We start from the raw sequence: 19,384 nt of genomic DNA, 5'->3' as shown, positions 1-19,384 counted from the left end.
CTGGCAAGGAGAGGGCTGATGTTGCAAAAAACACACATACCTAAAAGGTACTGGACACTAGAGATATAAACATATGCCAGGATGGTACCAGAACATTCCGATACTAGCACATTCCACACAGATAACAAGGAACATGCCGACCCATCCTAAAGACAGGGGCAAAAGGGTAATATGATGGATGGGGTTGTTTTGATTGAACTAACATGTGCAAGGTGATGGGTGGCACCTTACTATGTAGAAGGGTTGTTTTGAGGGGTTGTTGTGGCACCTTACTACATAGAGGGGCTGTTTTGACTTTTTCTTCCATTTGGTTAGGGACCGAGTGGGGAAGAATTGTTAAGTACAAGGGACTCAATATTCGGAGAAGTAGCCTGGTAGAGAAATGGGCAGAGGGTTGGTTGGGAGCCAGTGTTTATGAAACATTTTAATCCTGGCTCTAACACTGATTCGTTGTGTGGTCTTGTACAAGTTATCACAAACGAAGTTCCCTTAAAACAGCAATTTAATCTGCCCATGTGGAGCCAATGCCTTTAACAGAACTTCATGCCAGTGTAAACATCAATCTGCACAGATCAAATTGCATGGTTAGGAGCTTAGAGTGTAAACTTGTTGATAAAGTGATTGTCTTTAGTTGTTTATTGAGACTCTTGCCACATATATAGATGCCCAGGAATAATAAGCACAACTGTGCCTCAGTTTCCCTATACGTAGGGGGGTAATTATATTTCGTTGTGAGGGTACCAGGAATATAGTGTTTTGAACATGTGTACACATGCACATTATGCTGCTATTAGGCAGTCTGTGTGGGTGTGTGCAAACATTAGGCACATATTACTGAAGACTATACCCAGGATGTTTTTAAAAGCAGCCACATATGATTAACTTTCAGAAGGAGAAAGCTAATGCTCTGTTACAGTTTACAGAACTAATTCCTCCATGCATTTCACTCTGGCAACATGCTTCAAACTTGATAACATAATTTACAAAATCAAGTCTGAGCTATGAGTGCAAAGCGGTCTATGAAAAAATATCTAGCAAAGTTTCCACAGGTTTGGCGCTCTCAGTAACAGCTGAATTGAATGTTATGAAACTTGTATGATAAATATCAGCCCCAGGGGCAATTGAGGAGAAAGTTTTAAATGTTTGAAAAAGGCTGCTTGGGGAATACCTTTTACTGGGCCAACTTCTGCTGGGGAAAGAGACAAGCTTAGAGTTGTTCTTCAGGCTAGCCTCGGCCAACTTTTTTTTTCCCCTCCAAACGGGGGTACCTAAAACCTCTTAAAATGGGGGGAGGTTTAGGGTGCTTGACTTAGAAAGCTTGGGTCTTAACTAAGCAGACCACTTGTTCGCTATTAAGCCACCAGACCATCCTGCTTTTCTAGGGTTTGCCCCTCCTCGGGCAAAACCAGACGTGGTTTTGGACGGTCTCAGCCAGGGGCTGCCCCTTTGAAGAGCGCCCCGCTCCACCCCAAACAGTGTGACCCATGTCAGGCTGAACCCCCCCCAGCCTGCCCTTCCAGGGACCCGTGAGTCCCAGGTCCCACCGGCGAGGGCAGGGTCACGCCGTTCCCGAAAGACCCAGCACGTCCACTATGGTGGCAAGAGAGGAGCGGCCACCTTAGCCGCCACCTCGCCGTGCCTCAGTTTCCCCAGCTGGGAAGCCGAGACGCGAAGAGTTTCCCCTTGCCTTGCAGAGGGGCGGGGCAGACCCCCTCAGGCGTCATGTCGCTACCTCGGTCCGAGCACGCGCCTCAGGTAGCGCCCCGCACGAGGCTACACAGGAGGGGCGGGGCTCGGCGTTCTACCTCATCCGCTGACGCCACAAAGGTGCCCGGATGAACCAGCTCTCGCGCGCTCTTCGCTGCCGTCACGTGGCCACCCAGCGCGGATCCCTCCCGGTCTCGTGCCCTTTGACCAGCGGCGGGCACGTGACTGGCTCGTCCTTCCCCCCCCCCTCCACCGGAAGTCTCGCGATTGTTGGTGCCCGCGGCTCCTGGCTCCGTGCGTCGCGCGGAGGAGGAAGCGGCCCAGGCCTGACGGGACCCAGCGCGGCGCGGACCCCCCCTCCCGCGGCCAAGGTGAGAGGACGCGGCTATTAACCCTTCCCGCGCAGCCGGGACCCGGCACCGCCCCGCCTCCCACCGGAGGCGGCTCCGAGGCTCCCCGGCCCGACCCCTTCTCCTCCCGCCCCTCAGGTTTCAGCCCCCGCCTGGCAGGCTGGGTCGCGGGACACCCCCCCCCCCCCGGCCCGGAATTCCTCTGGCCTAGGCCCACCACATCCTCCCTCAGCCCGCCCCACTCACCTCCACAGGCCCTAACTCCCCCCCCGCCGGTCCTGTCCGCTCCCACACGCCCCCACCGGCCGTAGCCCCACCCCCCAACGCCCTAGCCCCTCCCCCGCTCCCCGTCTGCTCCATTCACCTTCCATGGGCTGGTTTCAGAGTAGCAGCGTGTGAGTCTGTATCTGCAAAAAGCACAGGAGCCCTTGTGGCACCTGGGAGACTAACAAATGTATCTGAGCATAAGCTTTCGTGGGCTACAGCCCACTTCATCAGGTGCATAGGGTGGAACATATAGTGAGAAATAAATATATATATACAGAGAGCATGAAAAGGTGGAAGTAGCCATACCAACTGTAAGAGGCTAATCAAGAGGCTCTCTGGTCACTCAGTAACAGAGTTAAAGGTGGCAGTTTTGCAACAGAAAAGCTTCAAAAAACAGACTCCAACAAGAAACTGCTGAGCTTGAATTAATATACAAACTAGATACCATTAACGTGGGTTTGAATAGAGACTGGGAGTGGCTGGGTCATTACACATATTGAATCTATTTCCCCATGACAAGAAGGTGTGAAGACACTTAACAACTGTATAAAATGGGCCATCTTGATTATCACTACAAAAGTTTTTTTTTCTCCTGCTGATAATACCTCATCTTAATTAATTAGCCTTTTACAGTTGGTATGGCTACTTCCACCTTTCCATGTTCTCTGTATGTATATATTTCTTACTATATGTTCCGTTCTATACATCTGATGAAGTGGGCTGTAGCCCACGAAAGCTTATGCTTAAATAAATGTGTTAGTCTCTAAGGTGCTACAAATACTCCTGTTCTTCTTCCATAGACTAAGCCAACCATCTTGTGTCCTGCCAGCCCTCCCTCCCCTGTCTTTCTCCCCTCTCCTCAGTCTAGCGTTGACCTTTCCCCCTCCATCCCCCTTCCACTGTCTGCTCAGAGTTCCCATTTACCTCTTCTTCCCCCAGCTCCTAGCCCCAATCCCTGGGTTAGGAAGGAGGTGCATGCTGCAAACTGTCATGCAGGAGTATTACTTGTGAAAGTAGAGGAAGGCACAGTCCGTTAAAATTGCACTGATCCGAATTTATGAATTAGTATGTCAGCCTCTCCATTTTCTTTGTATTCTGTCACCTAGCAGTTCAAGCACACAACAGATAGACTGTCCCTGGCCCAAAGAGTCTTCACCAATCCATCTGTGACAAAAGGCTAGTTTTGTCTCCATCATGTGATGCCCTATGCAGAAGACATTAGAAGGAAAGGCTAACATTACATTAACTTTAAAAGAAGTATGTGTTTTATTATATAAAAAGTGGCTTAAAACAAGATGATAGAATATTAAGTGAGGCGGTAAGAGTTGTGTATACACATCTAAAGAGAGTGACTGAGAATGTGAAGATGATGCTGTTTATAAGTGGAAAGGCAAAATTATAATGCCTGGGACCTCAGAATATTTTGAAGATATGAATCATTATGTGCTATGTGTTAAAGATAGTGTTACTCATTTATATAGTGTCCACTATTGTATACATACAACTTGTAAATTACTTATTTCAAGGATTTTGTTGTTGGTTTTGATCAGAATTCGTATGACAGTGGGTGAGTGGCTATCCACTGAAATAGCGTAATACTAAAAATTAGTGTTAGGTGTCCATCTATGATAGCTGTAACATCTTTTTAACCAGTTACAAGTTCTATTTTATTTTCACTACAAAAGAATTTATCAAAGCAGTTTTGCTCCTTTCTGTTCTAAGGTTTACTTCTTTTTACAGATGTCAGAAGATCTTGCAAAACAGCTAGCTAGCTATAAAGCTCAGCTCCAGCAAGTTGAGGCTGCTCTTTCTGGGAATGGAGAAAATGAAGACTTACTAAAATTAAAAAAAGATTTACAGGTGAGGATTGAGGGAATTAGAAACTGAGATCTTTCTATCATGAGTAATGTCAGCAAAAATGCCGTCACTTTCTCTCAAGCAGAGACATAGCTTGTTGCTGGGTATTTGCACTTCAACAAAAATAATAAATACTTGTCAGGGTTATTACAAAATGTAAGTTAAAGGTTTGTTTTAAGATCTCAGATTGCTTGAAGGGACAGTGGTATAGCTGGCAGTCCCAACGTTTGGCCTGTCTTTTTAAGTTTATTAATATTCATGTTGTTTTATGTGCTTTTAAAAAAAAGTCACTGCTATTTGATTTGTTTTTAAAAAAGATGTTAGTACCTCACCATAAAGAAGAAAAAAGCATTCTTATTTGAGATGTGCAAGGCATTGGCTGAAATACTTAAATAATATTGCCTCCCTTTAAAAAAAGAGAAGGCTAAAAAAATTCATGTCTTAGCTTAAGTTGATAGTGACCACACTGTTGCATTGCACGTGCAGGCTGAAGGAAGAACAAAATTTGCGGAAAGAACCCTTTTAGCTTCCAAAGAATTGGAGAGAGAACTGTGAAAAACTATGCAAATAGTCTTTTTGTACTGTACACATTTTTGTACCTTTTATAAACTTTGTCCAAAGACAACCTTTCCCAATCTTCATCAGTGGCCTTTTTGCGATATTAGAATAATACACCAGTAAATTGTAGGCATCAAATTTTATCACCTTGTAATTGAATCTAATCTCCACTCAAGTCTGCATTTTTTTTTAAATAAAGCCATTGCATGCTCCATTTAAACTATGTAGCTATTTCCATTTGTCACAGCATTTGGACTATCCTGAGCACTGAATCTCTCCACATACATTTGTGTTGAATAAATCAAATTAGACATTATGCACACTTTCAATCACATCTGTAAATCAAGTATCAGAGGGGTAGCCGTGTTAGTCTGTATCCACAAAAACAACGAGGAGTCCGGTGGTACCTTAAAAACTAACAGATTTATTTGGACATAAGCTTTTGTGGGTAAAAAACCCACTTCTTCAGATCCTTATGCCCAAATAAATCTGTTAGTCTTTAAGGTATCACCAGACTCCTCGTTGTTTTCACATCTATAAAGATAGCTGAAATATCTTTACAGCATAAGTCTGAAATCCTGGCACACCTTAGCCTCCCGCTGACTTTTTAATAGAAGTCTGGGTATGTAAGGAATGCCAGATTTGTTATGAAATGTCAAATGTGCCACCACCTGGAATATGTTTATACTTAAGCTCCTAAGTTATTTTTTGTTGATAGATAAAAGCTACTCAAAGTCCTCATTAGACCCACTTTGGACAATGGCATGAACACCTTCAACTTGATTACAAAGGCCTTTTTTTATCACTTCAGGCAACAAAATTGGCACATAAGTATGCCTGTATTTAATGTTTTCTTAAATGTTAGCGTATGGGTGCAAAATACTACTTTGTTGTTGCTAGAGAGAGAGAGAGCACTATAGCAGCAAAGTTATTATTCACAAACTTAAGTAGATAAAACTGCCCACTGCAGCATTCAGTAGCTGCTGCTGCTTGAAGAAATGGTAACAATAAAAATACAACTCAAAAACAAGCTAAATCAATGTCTCCCATCAATAAGCTTTAGATTTCCTTTTAAATGTAAAGGTCTTGTGTCCACAGGAAATTTTGTTGTATAATGAGAATGTACTTTGTTGCACATTCTTAAAAGCATGTGTATATTTTTAAAATCCGGAGCAAAACTCATATTTCTAATACCAATATCAGGTCTGCTTTGATGTGTGGAAATCATTGATGTGAATGGACAACTTGGAAAACATTTTTAAATAAAAGCTCTGCACAGAATAGGGAAGATGTTTGAATTCCCATCTCCAAAAGGTTTGCTACCCATACAGTCCACCTTAAAAATGGAAAATCTAACTTTATATTTTTTTAGTGTCTCAATTAAATTGTTGTTTCCTGTTTGTTCTAAAGATTCAGTTATGTATCTGAAACAATCCTTTATCTCAGTATTGCATCCATCATTACCATACACAGCATGCTCAGCTTTGACCAAGATATTTTCATGTAAATAATGGGCTCCCCGTCTTTTACTTTACTGAGGGACTTCTAGCAAGGTACCTATGTAACCAAAGATCAAATCTAACTTGCATGAACTAGAGTGGATTGCAACCAGCCTCCTCTTTAATATGATGTTACAAGCTGTGGAAACTATGCACTCCACAATACAGAGCTCCATCTTGACTTGTGTGAAAGGCCACTCTCATAAGGATGGATCTTTGCATGCTGGGACCTGTAGTCTCCACAGGTTGCATCGCCATGTAACAGGAAGGTGGCAGCAAGTCACATTGTATAGCTTATTTGGCTGCATGTGGCTACCCTAATTAGAAGTTTTGCTATAGTAGGCAGTAACAGCACATTCTAACTCTTCCCCACAAATCTTGCTTTAAAAATGAGCCATTCAGCCTTTCTGTAGTGTTATTTTAATGTAGTTCATGAGCTAGTCTATCTAGAGTCCAGAGACCCCGCCCCCATAAATGCGGTCTGACGTCTGAATACATGACAGTTGCAGCTTCTCTTCCTGCTTTGGTAGTGGGTACCACATTACTTTCTGCTTAAATAAACTTCTTGTTTTCAACTTCCTTCAATGCCTGTTCTTAGTTTCAGTTGGTGCCCTCACGTTTTTTCAACTTGCTACTTTCTTTAAGAATTTTATGGGATAGAGTTCGCTTTTTTCCTCCCATTCCCTTATTTCTACAAATCTAGTTTCTCTAGCCCAGGGGTAGGCAACCTATGGCACTTGTGCCGAAGGCGGCACGCAAGCTGATTTTCAGTGGCACTCACACTGCCCGGGTCCTGGCCACCGGTCTGGTGGGCTCTGCATTTTAATTTAATTTTAAATGAAGCTTCTTAAACATGTTAAAAACCTTATTTACTTTACATACAACAATAGTTTAGTTATATATTATAAACTTATAGAAAGAGCCCTTCTAAAACAGTTAAAATGTATTACTGGTACGCAAAACCTTAAATTAGAGTGAATAAATGAAGACTCGGCACACTACTTCCGAAAGGTTGCTGACCCCTGCTCTAGCCCTTGAAACTGCATAAACCTAATGGCGCTTATCTGCACCTTCCAGTTCCTCAGCTGTTACTGTAATGTGATGCCCCCCACTATGTGCAATACTCCAGTTGTGTTCTCACTAACACTATAGTATGCTATATGTTAGAACAACAAAACAGATGTATTGTAACTCTAACCAATTCAACACATGCTGTATATGGTTCAAGTTTCTATCCACTATGTGTGTCCAGTATTGATAGGTAGGCAAAATAAGATTTTACCACAAGTTTGTTTATAGCCTACCCTTTAAACAACTGGTAAAGTCAATGAATTGTTGATTGAGTAATCTGTGTGCATATTCACTCTAGTTCTACAATAAGCTATCTTAATAGATAAACGACTTATGAAGGAGGCAGGAGTAAGTCAACTGTCTCAAATTACAGTGGTTTCTGTATATCTGAAACGCTTACCTTCAGGTAATCAGTGCACAGCTGTACTCTATTTGACCTGCTGATACACATATCACAAGTCATGATGCTTCCTGGATTTGCAGATTACTGCTACTACCACCCGCTCTGTGAGTGAAGGAGCAGTGTTAGAGCTCAGACCTGGGGAAGGAAAAGTAATTAATGGTATGTACTCCAAGGAGCTCCCTCAAATGAAATATTCTAAATATCAAAATCAGTGTTGGCCCATATGCAATATTCTGCAAAATAAAGATTATTGTAAAGGTAGACTGTGGCCATATCCTCTGTTCCAGTCCCTGCCACAAAATCACCAGAGGGTCTTCTAAAGCAAAAACAAACCTCCTTGTTAGGGAGGTCTGACTGGTTCAGATATTGACAAACAAAAGACAGTCCAGTTGTCAGGCCCTTTGTGCCTGTGTGCTAGCTACTCAGACAAACATATAAGAAAACTAAAAACTTTATGGGGTTGGTCTCTGGGAATAGAATCCTCAAACTTCTGGAGAAATGAAGAGCAGCCTTCTCTCTGCCTTGAGCTTTCCTTCTCTTTATAGGCCCTTATTGATGAGGTTTAGTGAATCAGGCTTCAGCTGTTCTCTCTCATCTCTGCTGAGCTGAGAGAGGAACCCTGCTGGGTCCTGCAGCCTTCCTGTCCCACTCTCTAGATAGTTGTTGATTCCATTTATTAAGAAAAGTGGCATGGGGGAGTCTATCAAGACTATAGAGAGTTCCTTTTGGGGCCTTTCAAATCTTCTTTAGGGTGTACCACTTACCAAAAGTACTTCTCATCTTGGATCTTGACTAAGGAAAACATTGGGGTCAGGAACATGGAATCTTCATGCTTTGTATTGTTTCATGGGCTAATGTGGAAATCCATTTTGAAAAAGGCTGTTCCTCATCACAAGTACAGTTTCTTTATTTAAATCACCCCACAGCCAGTAGTTGCAAAGAATGCTTGTGCCTGTGCGGGGCCAACACGTGCCGTTTCTGCTCTGGCAAAACGGATTAAAATTGCTTCCAAATCATCCTGTCGCTGGCCTTGCCTCTGGGCAGTATTATTTGTGGGAGCAGCAGCATAGACATAATGTGTTGTGGGGCGAATCTGTGGAGAGGACAGGGTTATTTGCCCTTAATTTTGTGACTTGCATCAGATAAAAATATTGGGATATTGTAAGGCCTAACACCATTTCTTGTTTATGAATTGTGGAGTTGCCTTTCCTCATGTAGGAAAGTGCTGATGTTTTGCTTTTATCTGCTAGTTGTTGAACTACGTATTTTTTTCAGTAGCTATGATCAAGAGTCTTCACACTGGCAAATAAGAATATAGCACCGATTCAATTGGCATTTGCTACATTGCAATAAAAGGAGTAGACATTAAATATCTTTCTCATTAAGGTGAAAAATAGGCATTCAAATTCTTACCCTCTAAACCATCTAAGTATTTTCTTCCACTGGTTTATGAAGTTTATAGAAAACCTAGAAATTTGCCTACCTACTTTGGCTCCTGAGTCATCAAAGATGGTGGCTACCTAATTGGGGAAGTTAGTTTGTTTTAAAATAGGTAACATTGAGACTGAACTAAACACCTACCCATAGAAGTGGTCCCTCCAGGTCCAATCACAATGGCAGGGGAGGGGGTGGAAACTTGCATTGCTGTGTACTGTGCTGTATCTGCTCTGTGAATACGTAAGACTTCAATCTGTAGTGTCTAAAGGCACTAAAAATCAATTAATAGAAAAAATATATATTTTCTTCTGGCATTTTTCTTGTTCAGGTCATTCTGTCAGGTTAAATGAGGAGGTTCGGCCCCCACACGTTGAGGCCCTGATTCAGGAAATCACTTAAGTGCATAATTAAGTCCATCTTTATTCAGGAAGGCAATTAAGCATGTTCCTAAATGCTTTCCTGAAATGGGATACTTTCCTAAACTGGGATCTCAAAAAGGAGACACTCCTCTGTCCTTAATATCTCTGTGAATACTTCAGCTCAGCCAATCCCCACTTTTTCAAAGGAACCGAATAAATGGTACCTCTCATTCAGAGGTGCTTATCATTAGTACGCTTATTTTATATGCAAGTATTCTAAAACTATGCAATGTGTAATTTCTGGGCTAACCAATCATTTTTTAAATAATCACCAATGAAAAATAAACTGCAGTTGAGGCAGAAAAACAAATCATTCACAATTATCTATCTTAAAGTTTATTTGAATTAATTTAGCCCTTGCCTTCCCTATGAGCAGTGAATGTAACACTGGCTGCTCACTCCCCATTGCTGTGATGTGCTCTTCAGTCAAAAACTGAGGATCATGTGCAGCACACATGTGCAAAGAGAGTCACATCAAGGATTGTTTCCACGTGAATAGCTGGCTATGTCTCTGAGCCTATGCAAAAGCAGTTCAGCTAGAAATAATTGCTGTAAAAAGGAAACATTGGGGCATTTTGAAAGTTGACCAAGGGTGGAGAAGTGGCCTCATTTCAATATAGCATACAGTCATAACATTGCTTTCTTCTACATATGTGATGTCTAAGGCTAATACACTGCAATTAGTGGTAAATAGCCCGCAGTCTGCTTTACATCAGATATACGTTTAATACAATCATTACTAGAAAAAGATCTGTCAACTTGGGGAAAAAATAAAGCACAGTAATGGTGTTTGAAAGTGTATTTTTTGCCTCTTCCTTTTCCAGGAAGTTATAGAATTAACCAAAGATCTCCTTTCAACACAACCTTCGGAAGCCCTTGCAAGTTCTGATAGTTCTGCTTCTGCCCTACCCAGTCACTCCTGGAAGGTTGGGGATAAATGTATGGCAATATGGAGTGAAGATGGACAGTAAGTGTAGAAAACAAACTTCTCTAACAGTTACATGAAATAATACAGTACAATGGTAAGAGATTTTCATTCAGCTTGAACTGCCCCATTTGAGTCATTCTAACAAAGAATAGCTAAGAGCAATTAAGTAACCATTGTATTTCCTTTTAGTGAAGTTGAATATTATAGACAAAGCAAATTTGATATTCGGTGATTCTGAAAACACCTTTTCTTGTCACCACCCTCAAAAGAAATATAACACATACAACTTTAAAAAAACCATACACTTTCATAAACTAGTTATAATCATTAGTGTAGTACCTGTCAAATGTACCAGGGTATGTAATTGCCATTCTGTTTATGTATTTTACATTTACTCATTGTCATGAAAAATGACTGAGAGATTTAAGTCTGTGCATTTAACTTGGAACACCATCATTTGACTGTAGTTCTATTGCGATTGCAATATTGCTCTGTCTTTAGGGGCTTGATACTTGGCTGGACCATGCTCCGGAGATGCTGTACCAAAATAGTTGGTTTTGACTCCCCCGGCTAATGTTATTGAGAGTTTCTGAGGTTGCTTCAATTTAGTCTGATCTTGTAGTCTTTGAAATACAAATATATATATTTTCAAAATGATAGTTTATCCTTTATTTTGTAACATACAAGCATTTCTGAATTTTTTCTAATCAAACTGTTCAGATTGAGTAAACATCCCATTTCCTTCTCTTAGAAAAGAGTTGAATCCTTGTACAATGGAGCTGCTAATGTAGTGAAAACCAAATATATGCATTGATGCAGAATTATTGATACTTTCATGTAGAAAACAAACTTCAAAAATAAAAACACTTCTTCTGTTGCTAGGCATTGATGGCTGAAATATTTTCTCACCTAAGATCATAAATGTTACATTTTTAAATTCTTGGGTCACTACTGGGTCCCAAGATCTGGCCTAAACCAGTGATCAGAATGATAAGTTTGTTGGATCTGAAAGCATTTGTACTGGTCCACTTAAATGTTTCTAGTTCTAGCAGGTCAAGTGGTATTGGACCTTACTCACTTGGATTACTATCTTGTTTCTTTCCACTAAAGCTGCAACATGATTTAAGCAGCCAGTGTCTCAAGAAGTGCTAGCTAGAGATTAATGCTTCCTACCACACAAAAGCTGGGGTTCCCCATAGTTTTCACACAGTATAAAGCATTGGTTTTTAACTCAATTCAAGTCTCTCTCAAGATGGTGACTATATCAAAACAAAGTAGGAAGGTGTTAATTGGAATTATATCTGTAAGTATAGTCTCTAGCTTCTGTAGCAGAGCTGGGCGGGAGATTGAGACTTCAGATTTTTTTCTTCGTCCTAAATAAAACAAAAAGTCAGTCTCAAAACCTTTCTAAACAGATGGTCCAAAAAGAATTAGTATGGCCTTTTAAAAAGTTTTTAGTATAACTAGAGGTTTGAAATAAAAAAGTTGTTTTGAACTAGAAAAATGACAAAACAGGACAATTAAATAATTTTGAAACTTTCTTTTTTAAAAAATTTGAATCAGAAGATTTGTGAAACTCAAAACCAGCCCTTCCTGTGAACAGTTTTATTTTCAACAAATCAGCATTTTCTGGTGGAAAAAGCATTCAGTCAGAAAATTCCTGACTAGCTCTAATCTGTGTTATCTAGAATGCTATAGTTTTACAATCTGATATTGCATGACCTATCAACTAGGAAAAAAAGCGAGATTCTTAACTTTGCAGTTTCACAAGGCATTTGTTTCTCAGCTTGATTTGTATTTTGTCCCAAAAAATGAAGCAGATTGGTAGCAAATACTTAACTTAATGTTAGTAGCTGAATAACAGCGTAGGTGTTGTAGGGCTGAGTATTAAACCATTACTCACATGCTTACAGCCATGATATCTTTACAGGTGTTACGAAGCTGAGATTGAAGAGATAGATGAGGAGAATGGTACTGCTGCAATCACGTTTGCTGGATATGGCAATGCTGAAGTCACGCCTCTGCTCAACCTCAAACCTGTAGAAGAGGGAAGAAAGGCAAAAGAGGACAGTGGCAACAAACCCATGTCCAAGTAAGTGACTTGTATAACCTTAGATGTGTACTTTAACAAAGAACTTAGGCCAACCAAGCATGTTATGTTCGTGTGGTGGATGGAATTTGCTTAAGGAAACATACTCTGGTAAAACAACCTGTTAGCATCTCACTCTTAGACCAATTCTGATGTCATATTTATCAAGGATATTAATGTGAGATACAAAAGTAGAATTCTTTCATTGCCAGCAAAGAGGCCAGTTCTAAACAATGTAGGTTCCAAATCATGATCAGGTAAAGAGGAATGCAATATGGAGATGATGCTTACAATTTGTGTTTCAGGAGAAGATAGAGACTTGTGTGTGTGATGAAATAGTGAGTATATATTATAAATTACTGATTAAAGAAGTGGTAGATGCCTGTAGTCTAGCAGAAGCTTTTCAGAGCTCCTGCTTGAAATTGTAAGTGTTGCATAGACAAGTTTTCATTTGGAGGAATGAAAAAATAGCTTCAAAAAGTGAAACTGCTTTGATTCTTTATGGGAGTACCCAGAGTTGTGAGGCACCTCATTACCCACTGCCCTTAGCATGAGGAAGCCTGGTCTGTGCCTGCCATAGGTCAGCTCTCTGACTTCACTGTCCACGGGCAACACAAGCACTCCTCTTAGCCTCGGCAGGTCCCGCACTCTTGCTTCAGGTTAGTGCTAGGCATATTCCTGCCCCCGAGCATCTCCCTGGAGTGTCCTCTCCCTGTTCCAGTGGATGCTGACAGTATTCACAGATTTGCTACTGCCAAAGAAGCAGCACACCCCAATTTACTGCACCTCAGATTATTGTTCTGTTTAACACACACCACTTAGATATATTTATAGTAAAAACAAGTAACTGTTTATTTAACAAAGTAGCAAGTAAAGTATTGGAAACAAATGGTTACTTATACCATATAAGCATTCTAGAACCTAGGCTTAACTAGATACTTTCCTGTCTTATAGATCAGTGCTCACCCAAAGTCCTTCCAGCACTTTACAGCAGGCTTGGCTCTGACTCTTTGTTCATAAGACAAACATGCGGCTAACTTGCTTTCTCAGTGAAGGATCCAGTCTGTACCTCTGCACCCCCAGATATACCCCAGGAATCCACTGTCTTTACTCATAAACAGGATTCACACCTGCTGTTTATTCCTTCCTTTAAATTTCCTCTCTTCAAGATTTTGCAGTTTCTTGATAAACTTGGCTCAATATTGAAACAGACATCCATTGTGAGACATACAGTGCCTAATACACATATGACCAGACAGAGAGATAAGTGTCTGTTACCTCCTGCTTGAAAGGAACCTGTCCAAGGCACTTCACCTTCTGATTACCTGCTTTAAGAACATAATTCTCAGCACAGACACACAGCACTTCAAATATTATCTATACACGTGTTTCGCAGTGTTTATGATGGCCAGTGGGCTACTGGCTCTTGGTAGAGACTTTGCATGCCACCTTATAGTGAATTATTGTGCATGTATCTGACCCAGGAGATCCCTGTAAAACTCTAGGCACTCTCTGTGCCCTCTGCCAGCTAGCACCAAGAGGTTCCTGATTCACAGCTTCCTGATAAGAAACCAAAATGTAGAGGGGTTACATCTTGGGAACCAGTCTATTTGGAGACCCAAGTACTGGAGCAGCTCTTGCGTCCTTCCTCCAGCCTACGGTAGGTTGTAGGAGAAAGTCCTAGGATGTACTGACTCTGCCTTACCGAACTGGGGACACTAATATGATCCTTAAGGGATGGGGTGGCGGGTGTGTGTGTGCTTAATACCTCCCCTTTTGGAAGAAGCCTGGCATGTGGTTCCTGTCACATACAGATCCCCTGTGAGCCACATTAGTATGAAGGACTTATGCCTCTGTCCTAGCTCCCCAGCACTCATGTCCCTTCCCTTGGTTCCTGGCATTATGGCTTTGTTAGAGCCACACTGCCCACCTCTCCTCAGTCTACTGTTCTTGCAACACCCCTTCCATGCCAAAAGGGGTGCCACAGTGTTAAAGAAAGCTGCTGCAGAAAAAGGCAATACAAATTTGGGTTTTATCAAGTTATTTGCAGATTCCCCTTTCCCTGTGCCTAATCCCCACCACAGTTGCTGATTTTTACCTGATCAGTGCAGGAGTCCTGGATCAAGGGCATTCTTCTTAGGGAGATCACCATGGTGAGATTTGGCTCATGTTGGAAAAGAGCCATGTACATTCAGAAATGTTATTTGATTATATTTGAAAGGGCCATTTGAGAATTTGTGAAACTGGGAATTTGTCATCTGTGCCAGCTCTGAGGATTGCTCTATTTGAAATGACCTGCTTGGGGCATTTTTATTGCTCCTGATTCTATATGATAAATATTACAGGAGTGTAATGCTGTAATGATACTCTCAATTGATAGACTGCCTTACAGAAGAAATGACTTAATATTCTTTCTAGAATCAGAGAATGAATCTGTTCTGTACAGGCAGCAGATGAAACTAGGCTTAAGATGATCCTATCACACCATGGTACCCATGTGTTACACATAACTTACTTCACAGCTTTGCTCTTGCATCTATGGAGTACAGCTTGTTTGGGAAGGTTTATCAGTAGTCTTCATAAGCTTACATAGTCCTGACTTGGTTGGGTAATCGCTTGTTTGAGAGTCCTGTTTTACACATCTAATGGCTTACAATAGTTACATTTAGTTTCTTACTTGGTACTTAGTGTACCTCAGCGTGCCTTATGAAGAGGAAATGGAGGCACAAACATAATCATGGGCTACCCTTCCTTCTTACAGAAAAGAGATGATTGCGCAGCAACGAGAATATAAAAAGAAGAAAGCTTTGAAAAAAGCCCAGAGAATCAAAGAACTTGAACAGGAGCGAGAGGACCAGAAAGTCAAGTGGCAACAGTTCAACAACAGAGCCTATTCTAAAAACAAAAAAGGCCAGGTTTGTATATGCTACCAGTGTGTGAACAGTTAGCAAAAGGACTAGTCCGACCTACTAGTTACAGGAAAAATACCATGCCCAGATGATGCTTTGAGGGCAAATGGCTCAGCTTCACAGTCTGAGGCAGCCCAGCCGCAAAACAGAGTAAGTGTAAATGGGTAGCTTGATGCTGTAGATAGGCTGAGTGATCATGCCTAAATATGAAAAGTAAGTCTTAGGCCTTTGCTTGTGTAGGCTGGGAAACTTGGTCACTTTTATGCAAGAATTGGGGTTGCCTTTTAAATTGTTGTTAGTATAAATTAACTATAAGTTTGCATTTGGAGGCGCGGCCAAACTGCTCCACACCATGCCATATACTGGGGAAACTGCTGTGAGACCTTGATGCTGGCAAGTGCGTGATTGGCTCTCTTATACACCCAGCAGACATAGCTTTTCGTGGCTGTTATAACTGTGCAGGAGATGAGGAAAAGCCTAGAACAAATACCAGTGATAGGTGGTAGGACTATTCCTCAAATTGTGCGTAGTTTGGTTTTTGCTAACATACATTCATGCCACTGTTGAGAGAGCTCACTACCATTGACAAAGCTAATGGTAATGTTAGCCATTGTGTAGAAATACAGTGATACACATTCTGTCAAAGTTATTCAGGGAAAAGAATTCTTGCCACAACCTAGGTCTGTAAGAAGACCTATGCCTGGGTGTGTGCTGGGATTTATCTATACGTGAGGTACGCGTGTCTGTGACTTTAAGAATTGGAAGCTGTTGCTAGTCATTATTATGAAAAAACAAGAAATGTAAAAAAATACAATACAAGCCCATAATAAATCCTTCTGATTGGCCTTGGTTTAGCATGGTGAGGTGTTTTCCCTATTGAAACCAAGCTTGCACTTGCCCAGGCTGGAGCATTGGGTCCACTGTTGGTGGCAGCATAGACTGCGAGGATTGGGGTCCACTGGAGCGGAGAGCCTGAAAATCTGGTGTGTGGCCAACTTGGCAGCCATTTCACATGTCTTGTAGAGTAGCCATAGTTCAGTGGAGGTGGTGGGGAGGCTGAAGTGTTCCTGTATTGCTGCCCACTCTGGTTTCCTCCCACTCACCCAGGGGCAGTGTGGAACTGCTGGCGAAGTGCTAAAACGTCAGTCCTTTTGAGCACTTAGCACAAAACAGTCTTATGATAAGTAATGTGGCCTTTAGTCCTGAACTTTGGCTATAAGTGCTCACAGAGAGGCATGATTAGAGCATGGGACTGGGTGCCAGGAATTTCATTTCTAATGTTGCCTCTGTCACTGACTCCTCCTGTGCCCTTGGGTAAGTACATTAATGTGTCAGTTTGCCATCTATAACAGGGGTAGGCAACCTATGGCATGTGTGCCGAAGGCGGCACGTGAGCTGATTTTCAGTAGAACTCACACTGCCTGGGTCCTGGCCACCGGTCCGGGGGGGCTCTGCATTTTAATTTAATTTTAAATGAAGCTTCTTAAACATTTTAAAAACCTTATTTACTTTCCATACAACAATAGTTTAGTTATATATTATAGACTTATAGAAAGAGACCTTCTAAAAACATTAATGTGTATTATTGGCACGCAAAACCTTAAATCAGAGTGAAGACTCGGCACACCACTTCTGAAAGGTTGCTGACCGCTGATCTATAAAGTAGAGTGTTGAGGATTGTTTGTAGGATTAGAGACCTGACTAATCAGTACTCATGTATTCACAGTTAGCAAACTGTATTGAACTAACTAATCAGGAATGGTGTTTTTGTTTCCTTCTCAGGTAAAGAGGAGTATTTTTGCTTCCCCTGAGAGCGTGACTGGCAAAGTCGGGGTTGGAACATGCGGAATTGCAGATAAACCCATGACACAATATCAAGATACCTCTAAATATAACGTCAGGCATTTGATGCCTCAGTAAGAAGGGGGGAAAGGCTAAACTTCATCTCTGCAGGGCTTTACACTTATCTTTTTATCATTATATTTTTCTAAAAGTAAATTATTTGTTGGCATGTAGTGAATAGTTCATTTTGTCACCATCACTTGGCTTCAGCTGATGTGAGCCTTAAAGAAATCTACAGCTATTCAGTTGATTCCCTTCATCATTACTAAACTTTTTATATAGTCATCTTAAAGCAAAATTCTGCAGCCAGATGTTTTTGTGAGCTGTTTGCAGTTACGCTGAAATGCTGGTCTCCAGAATCTTCCATTCATACTTTTAGCCAGGGGTAGGGTCAGAAAAATGACTGTAAAAATGGCGCCTTTAAAAGCTACTCATTCCCTCTGTATTCACAGTCCTATCTTCTTGCTTTAGTGACAAACTACACTAGCACTACAGAGCCAGTACAGCTCTGGGAAAGTTAGCTGGATTCCATCCTAGCTTGTATATAAAATGGAATTGTTAATAAAATTCTAAGTTACTTTCTTGCAATCTCACTGAAGACAGTCAGCTTGTACAGCTGTAACTGAGGGCAGAATGTGACCCACAGAATACATATGAGTAGTGTGATGATACATGTGCTAGAAACAATACAACTTCACTTTGAGATTCCAGACTGAATTTGCAGGGCTGGAAATTAGGGGGAGGAATCTCCTTACATGGATGCTGAGCACATTTAAACTGGAAGTCACTGAGACACAACCAGGGAACCCGAAGATGACATTTTTAGAGAGTCAGATTTCAGAGTCAAACTGCACTTTAAAAGTGAAGATTTAAGTGTTGGGAAAATTTAAATAACATGATCTGCAAAGTATGTTCTCAGCCCTTCTGCACCATGCACTGCTGGGTTCCATGGGCTGGTTGTGGGACTTGACAACTGTACACTAAATCCCCAACTTATTGAGCAGCCTTTGTGGGTTTTTTTTCCTCCATCCTTTTAAACAGAACTGAAGCACATTAGATAAGAATGCCTGGATCCTATTTAGTTAGTTGGAAATGAGTAAAGGCTAGTCTGAAGTTTCTGCCTTGCTATAATCCTGGTGTGGCCCTAGTGTTCATTGTAATTTCAGCCCTACACTGTCAGTGAGCCCTTTCAATTTTATTCAGGAAACCACCTGTAAAAGTTCTTGCCTTTTGTACGTGATTGCTTCCCTCTGTTACTTGTCTCCCACTTACGGTACTGGTACCACCTCTGAATCCGTAAAGTGTTTAAAAAACAAAAAAAAGTTAATGTATAGCCCTGTATACAATGTAGATATTATTTTTGTAAAATCTAGGCCTGAGTTAATGAACAGGAGTACTTTGGCTATTTCCTCCAGTAAATAATTCAAGTGTATTTCTTGTTCATTAATCCTGACCATGTTTCCCTTGTATATTATGTTAATGTAGCTCATTTTGTAATTTGTTAATTAGATCAGGTCATGTCAGCAATTGATAATGCACTGATTGGTGGAAATGTCCATCAGTTACCTGAGTCACAACTCAAGCTAAACTCTGCAACTGATAGTGTAGAATCCATGCATAGAAAAAGATTCTTCCTATTAATGGGAGAAAGTGATTTTTATGAATACAAAGTGTGTTAATTTCAGTTTTGTATGTTTAACTTTTATTAAATAAAGTGTTTAAAATTTCTTGGGGATGTTTGGAAAAGTGAAAATACACAATGCTTGGGCACGGTCAAAGCACCCTGTAAGGACTTCTACAAAATGCTGAAGAACTGTCAGATACAGATAAGGAAACGAATTAGTGAAGGGGAAAACAGACACTGAAAGTGCTTCAATTTCATTATGCTCTAAGCATGTTTTGCCTAGTTTAAGATATATCCTACCTGAGGCAGGGATATAAACTTTGCTGCCTGCAGAAGGACCTTAATCTAAAATGGGGTGTAAGCTGGTGCAAGGAGGAAAGCCCCACCCCCAATGTAAAACAGCCATTTTAAAAAGTGGTGTGTA

General features: G+C 41.1%; 1 protein-coding gene and 1 long non-coding RNA gene across 4 annotated transcripts; one reads left to right on the top strand and one right to left on the bottom strand.

Annotated features, from left to right (window-relative positions):
* The first annotated feature begins 1,915 nt into the window (after positions 1 to 1,915).
* SMNDC1 (survival motor neuron domain containing 1) lies at positions 1,916 to 19,064 on the top strand. 3 transcript variants are annotated; one of them, XM_039481989.1, is made up of 6 exons: positions 1,916 to 2,078; positions 4,065 to 4,184; positions 10,393 to 10,535; positions 12,427 to 12,588; positions 15,347 to 15,500; positions 17,277 to 19,064. In XM_039481989.1, the coding sequence occupies exons 2-6, from the start codon at positions 4,065 to 4,067 to the stop codon at positions 17,412 to 17,414; spliced, it is 717 nt and encodes a 238-aa protein (XP_039337923.1). In that variant the 5' UTR covers positions 1,916 to 2,078; the 3' UTR covers positions 17,415 to 19,064. The 3 variants fall into 3 exon arrangements, with proteins under 3 accessions (XP_039337923.1, XP_039337925.1, XP_039337924.1); XM_039481991.1 differs by lacking the exon at positions 1,916 to 2,078 and adding an exon at positions 3,442 to 3,549; XM_039481990.1 differs by lacking the exon at positions 1,916 to 2,078 and adding an exon at positions 3,443 to 3,581.
* On the bottom strand, positions 3,422 to 8,183 carry LOC120369090. Its single transcript, XR_005582924.1, has 3 exons — positions 8,046 to 8,183; positions 7,710 to 7,847; positions 3,422 to 3,528 (listed from the first exon to the last, which is right to left on the bottom strand). It is a non-coding gene; the product is annotated as an uncharacterized LOC120369090 (long non-coding RNA).
* Positions 19,065 to 19,384: the final 320 nt, after the last annotated feature.

This window comes from Mauremys reevesii, linkage group 7, assembly GCF_016161935.1.
Source record: "Mauremys reevesii isolate NIE-2019 linkage group 7, ASM1616193v1, whole genome shotgun sequence".
Lineage (NCBI taxonomy): Eukaryota > Metazoa > Chordata > Testudines > Geoemydidae > Mauremys > Mauremys reevesii.
This window is presented reverse-complemented; position numbering and strand designations above follow the sequence as displayed.

Bases quoted from the DNA above. Each gene is read 5' to 3' on its own strand.
- SMNDC1 (XM_039481990.1), top strand. From the start codon at position 3,531: ATGCAGAAGACATTAGAAGGAAAGGCTAACATTACATTAACTTTAAAA. The intron at 4,185-10,392 runs GTGAGGATTGAG...TTCCTTTTCCAG, and splicing joins AATTAAAAAAAGATTTACAG to GAAGTTATAGAATTAACCAA. The intron at 10,536-12,426 runs GTAAGTGTAGAA...ATATCTTTACAG, and splicing joins ATATGGAGTGAAGATGGACA to GTGTTACGAAGCTGAGATTG.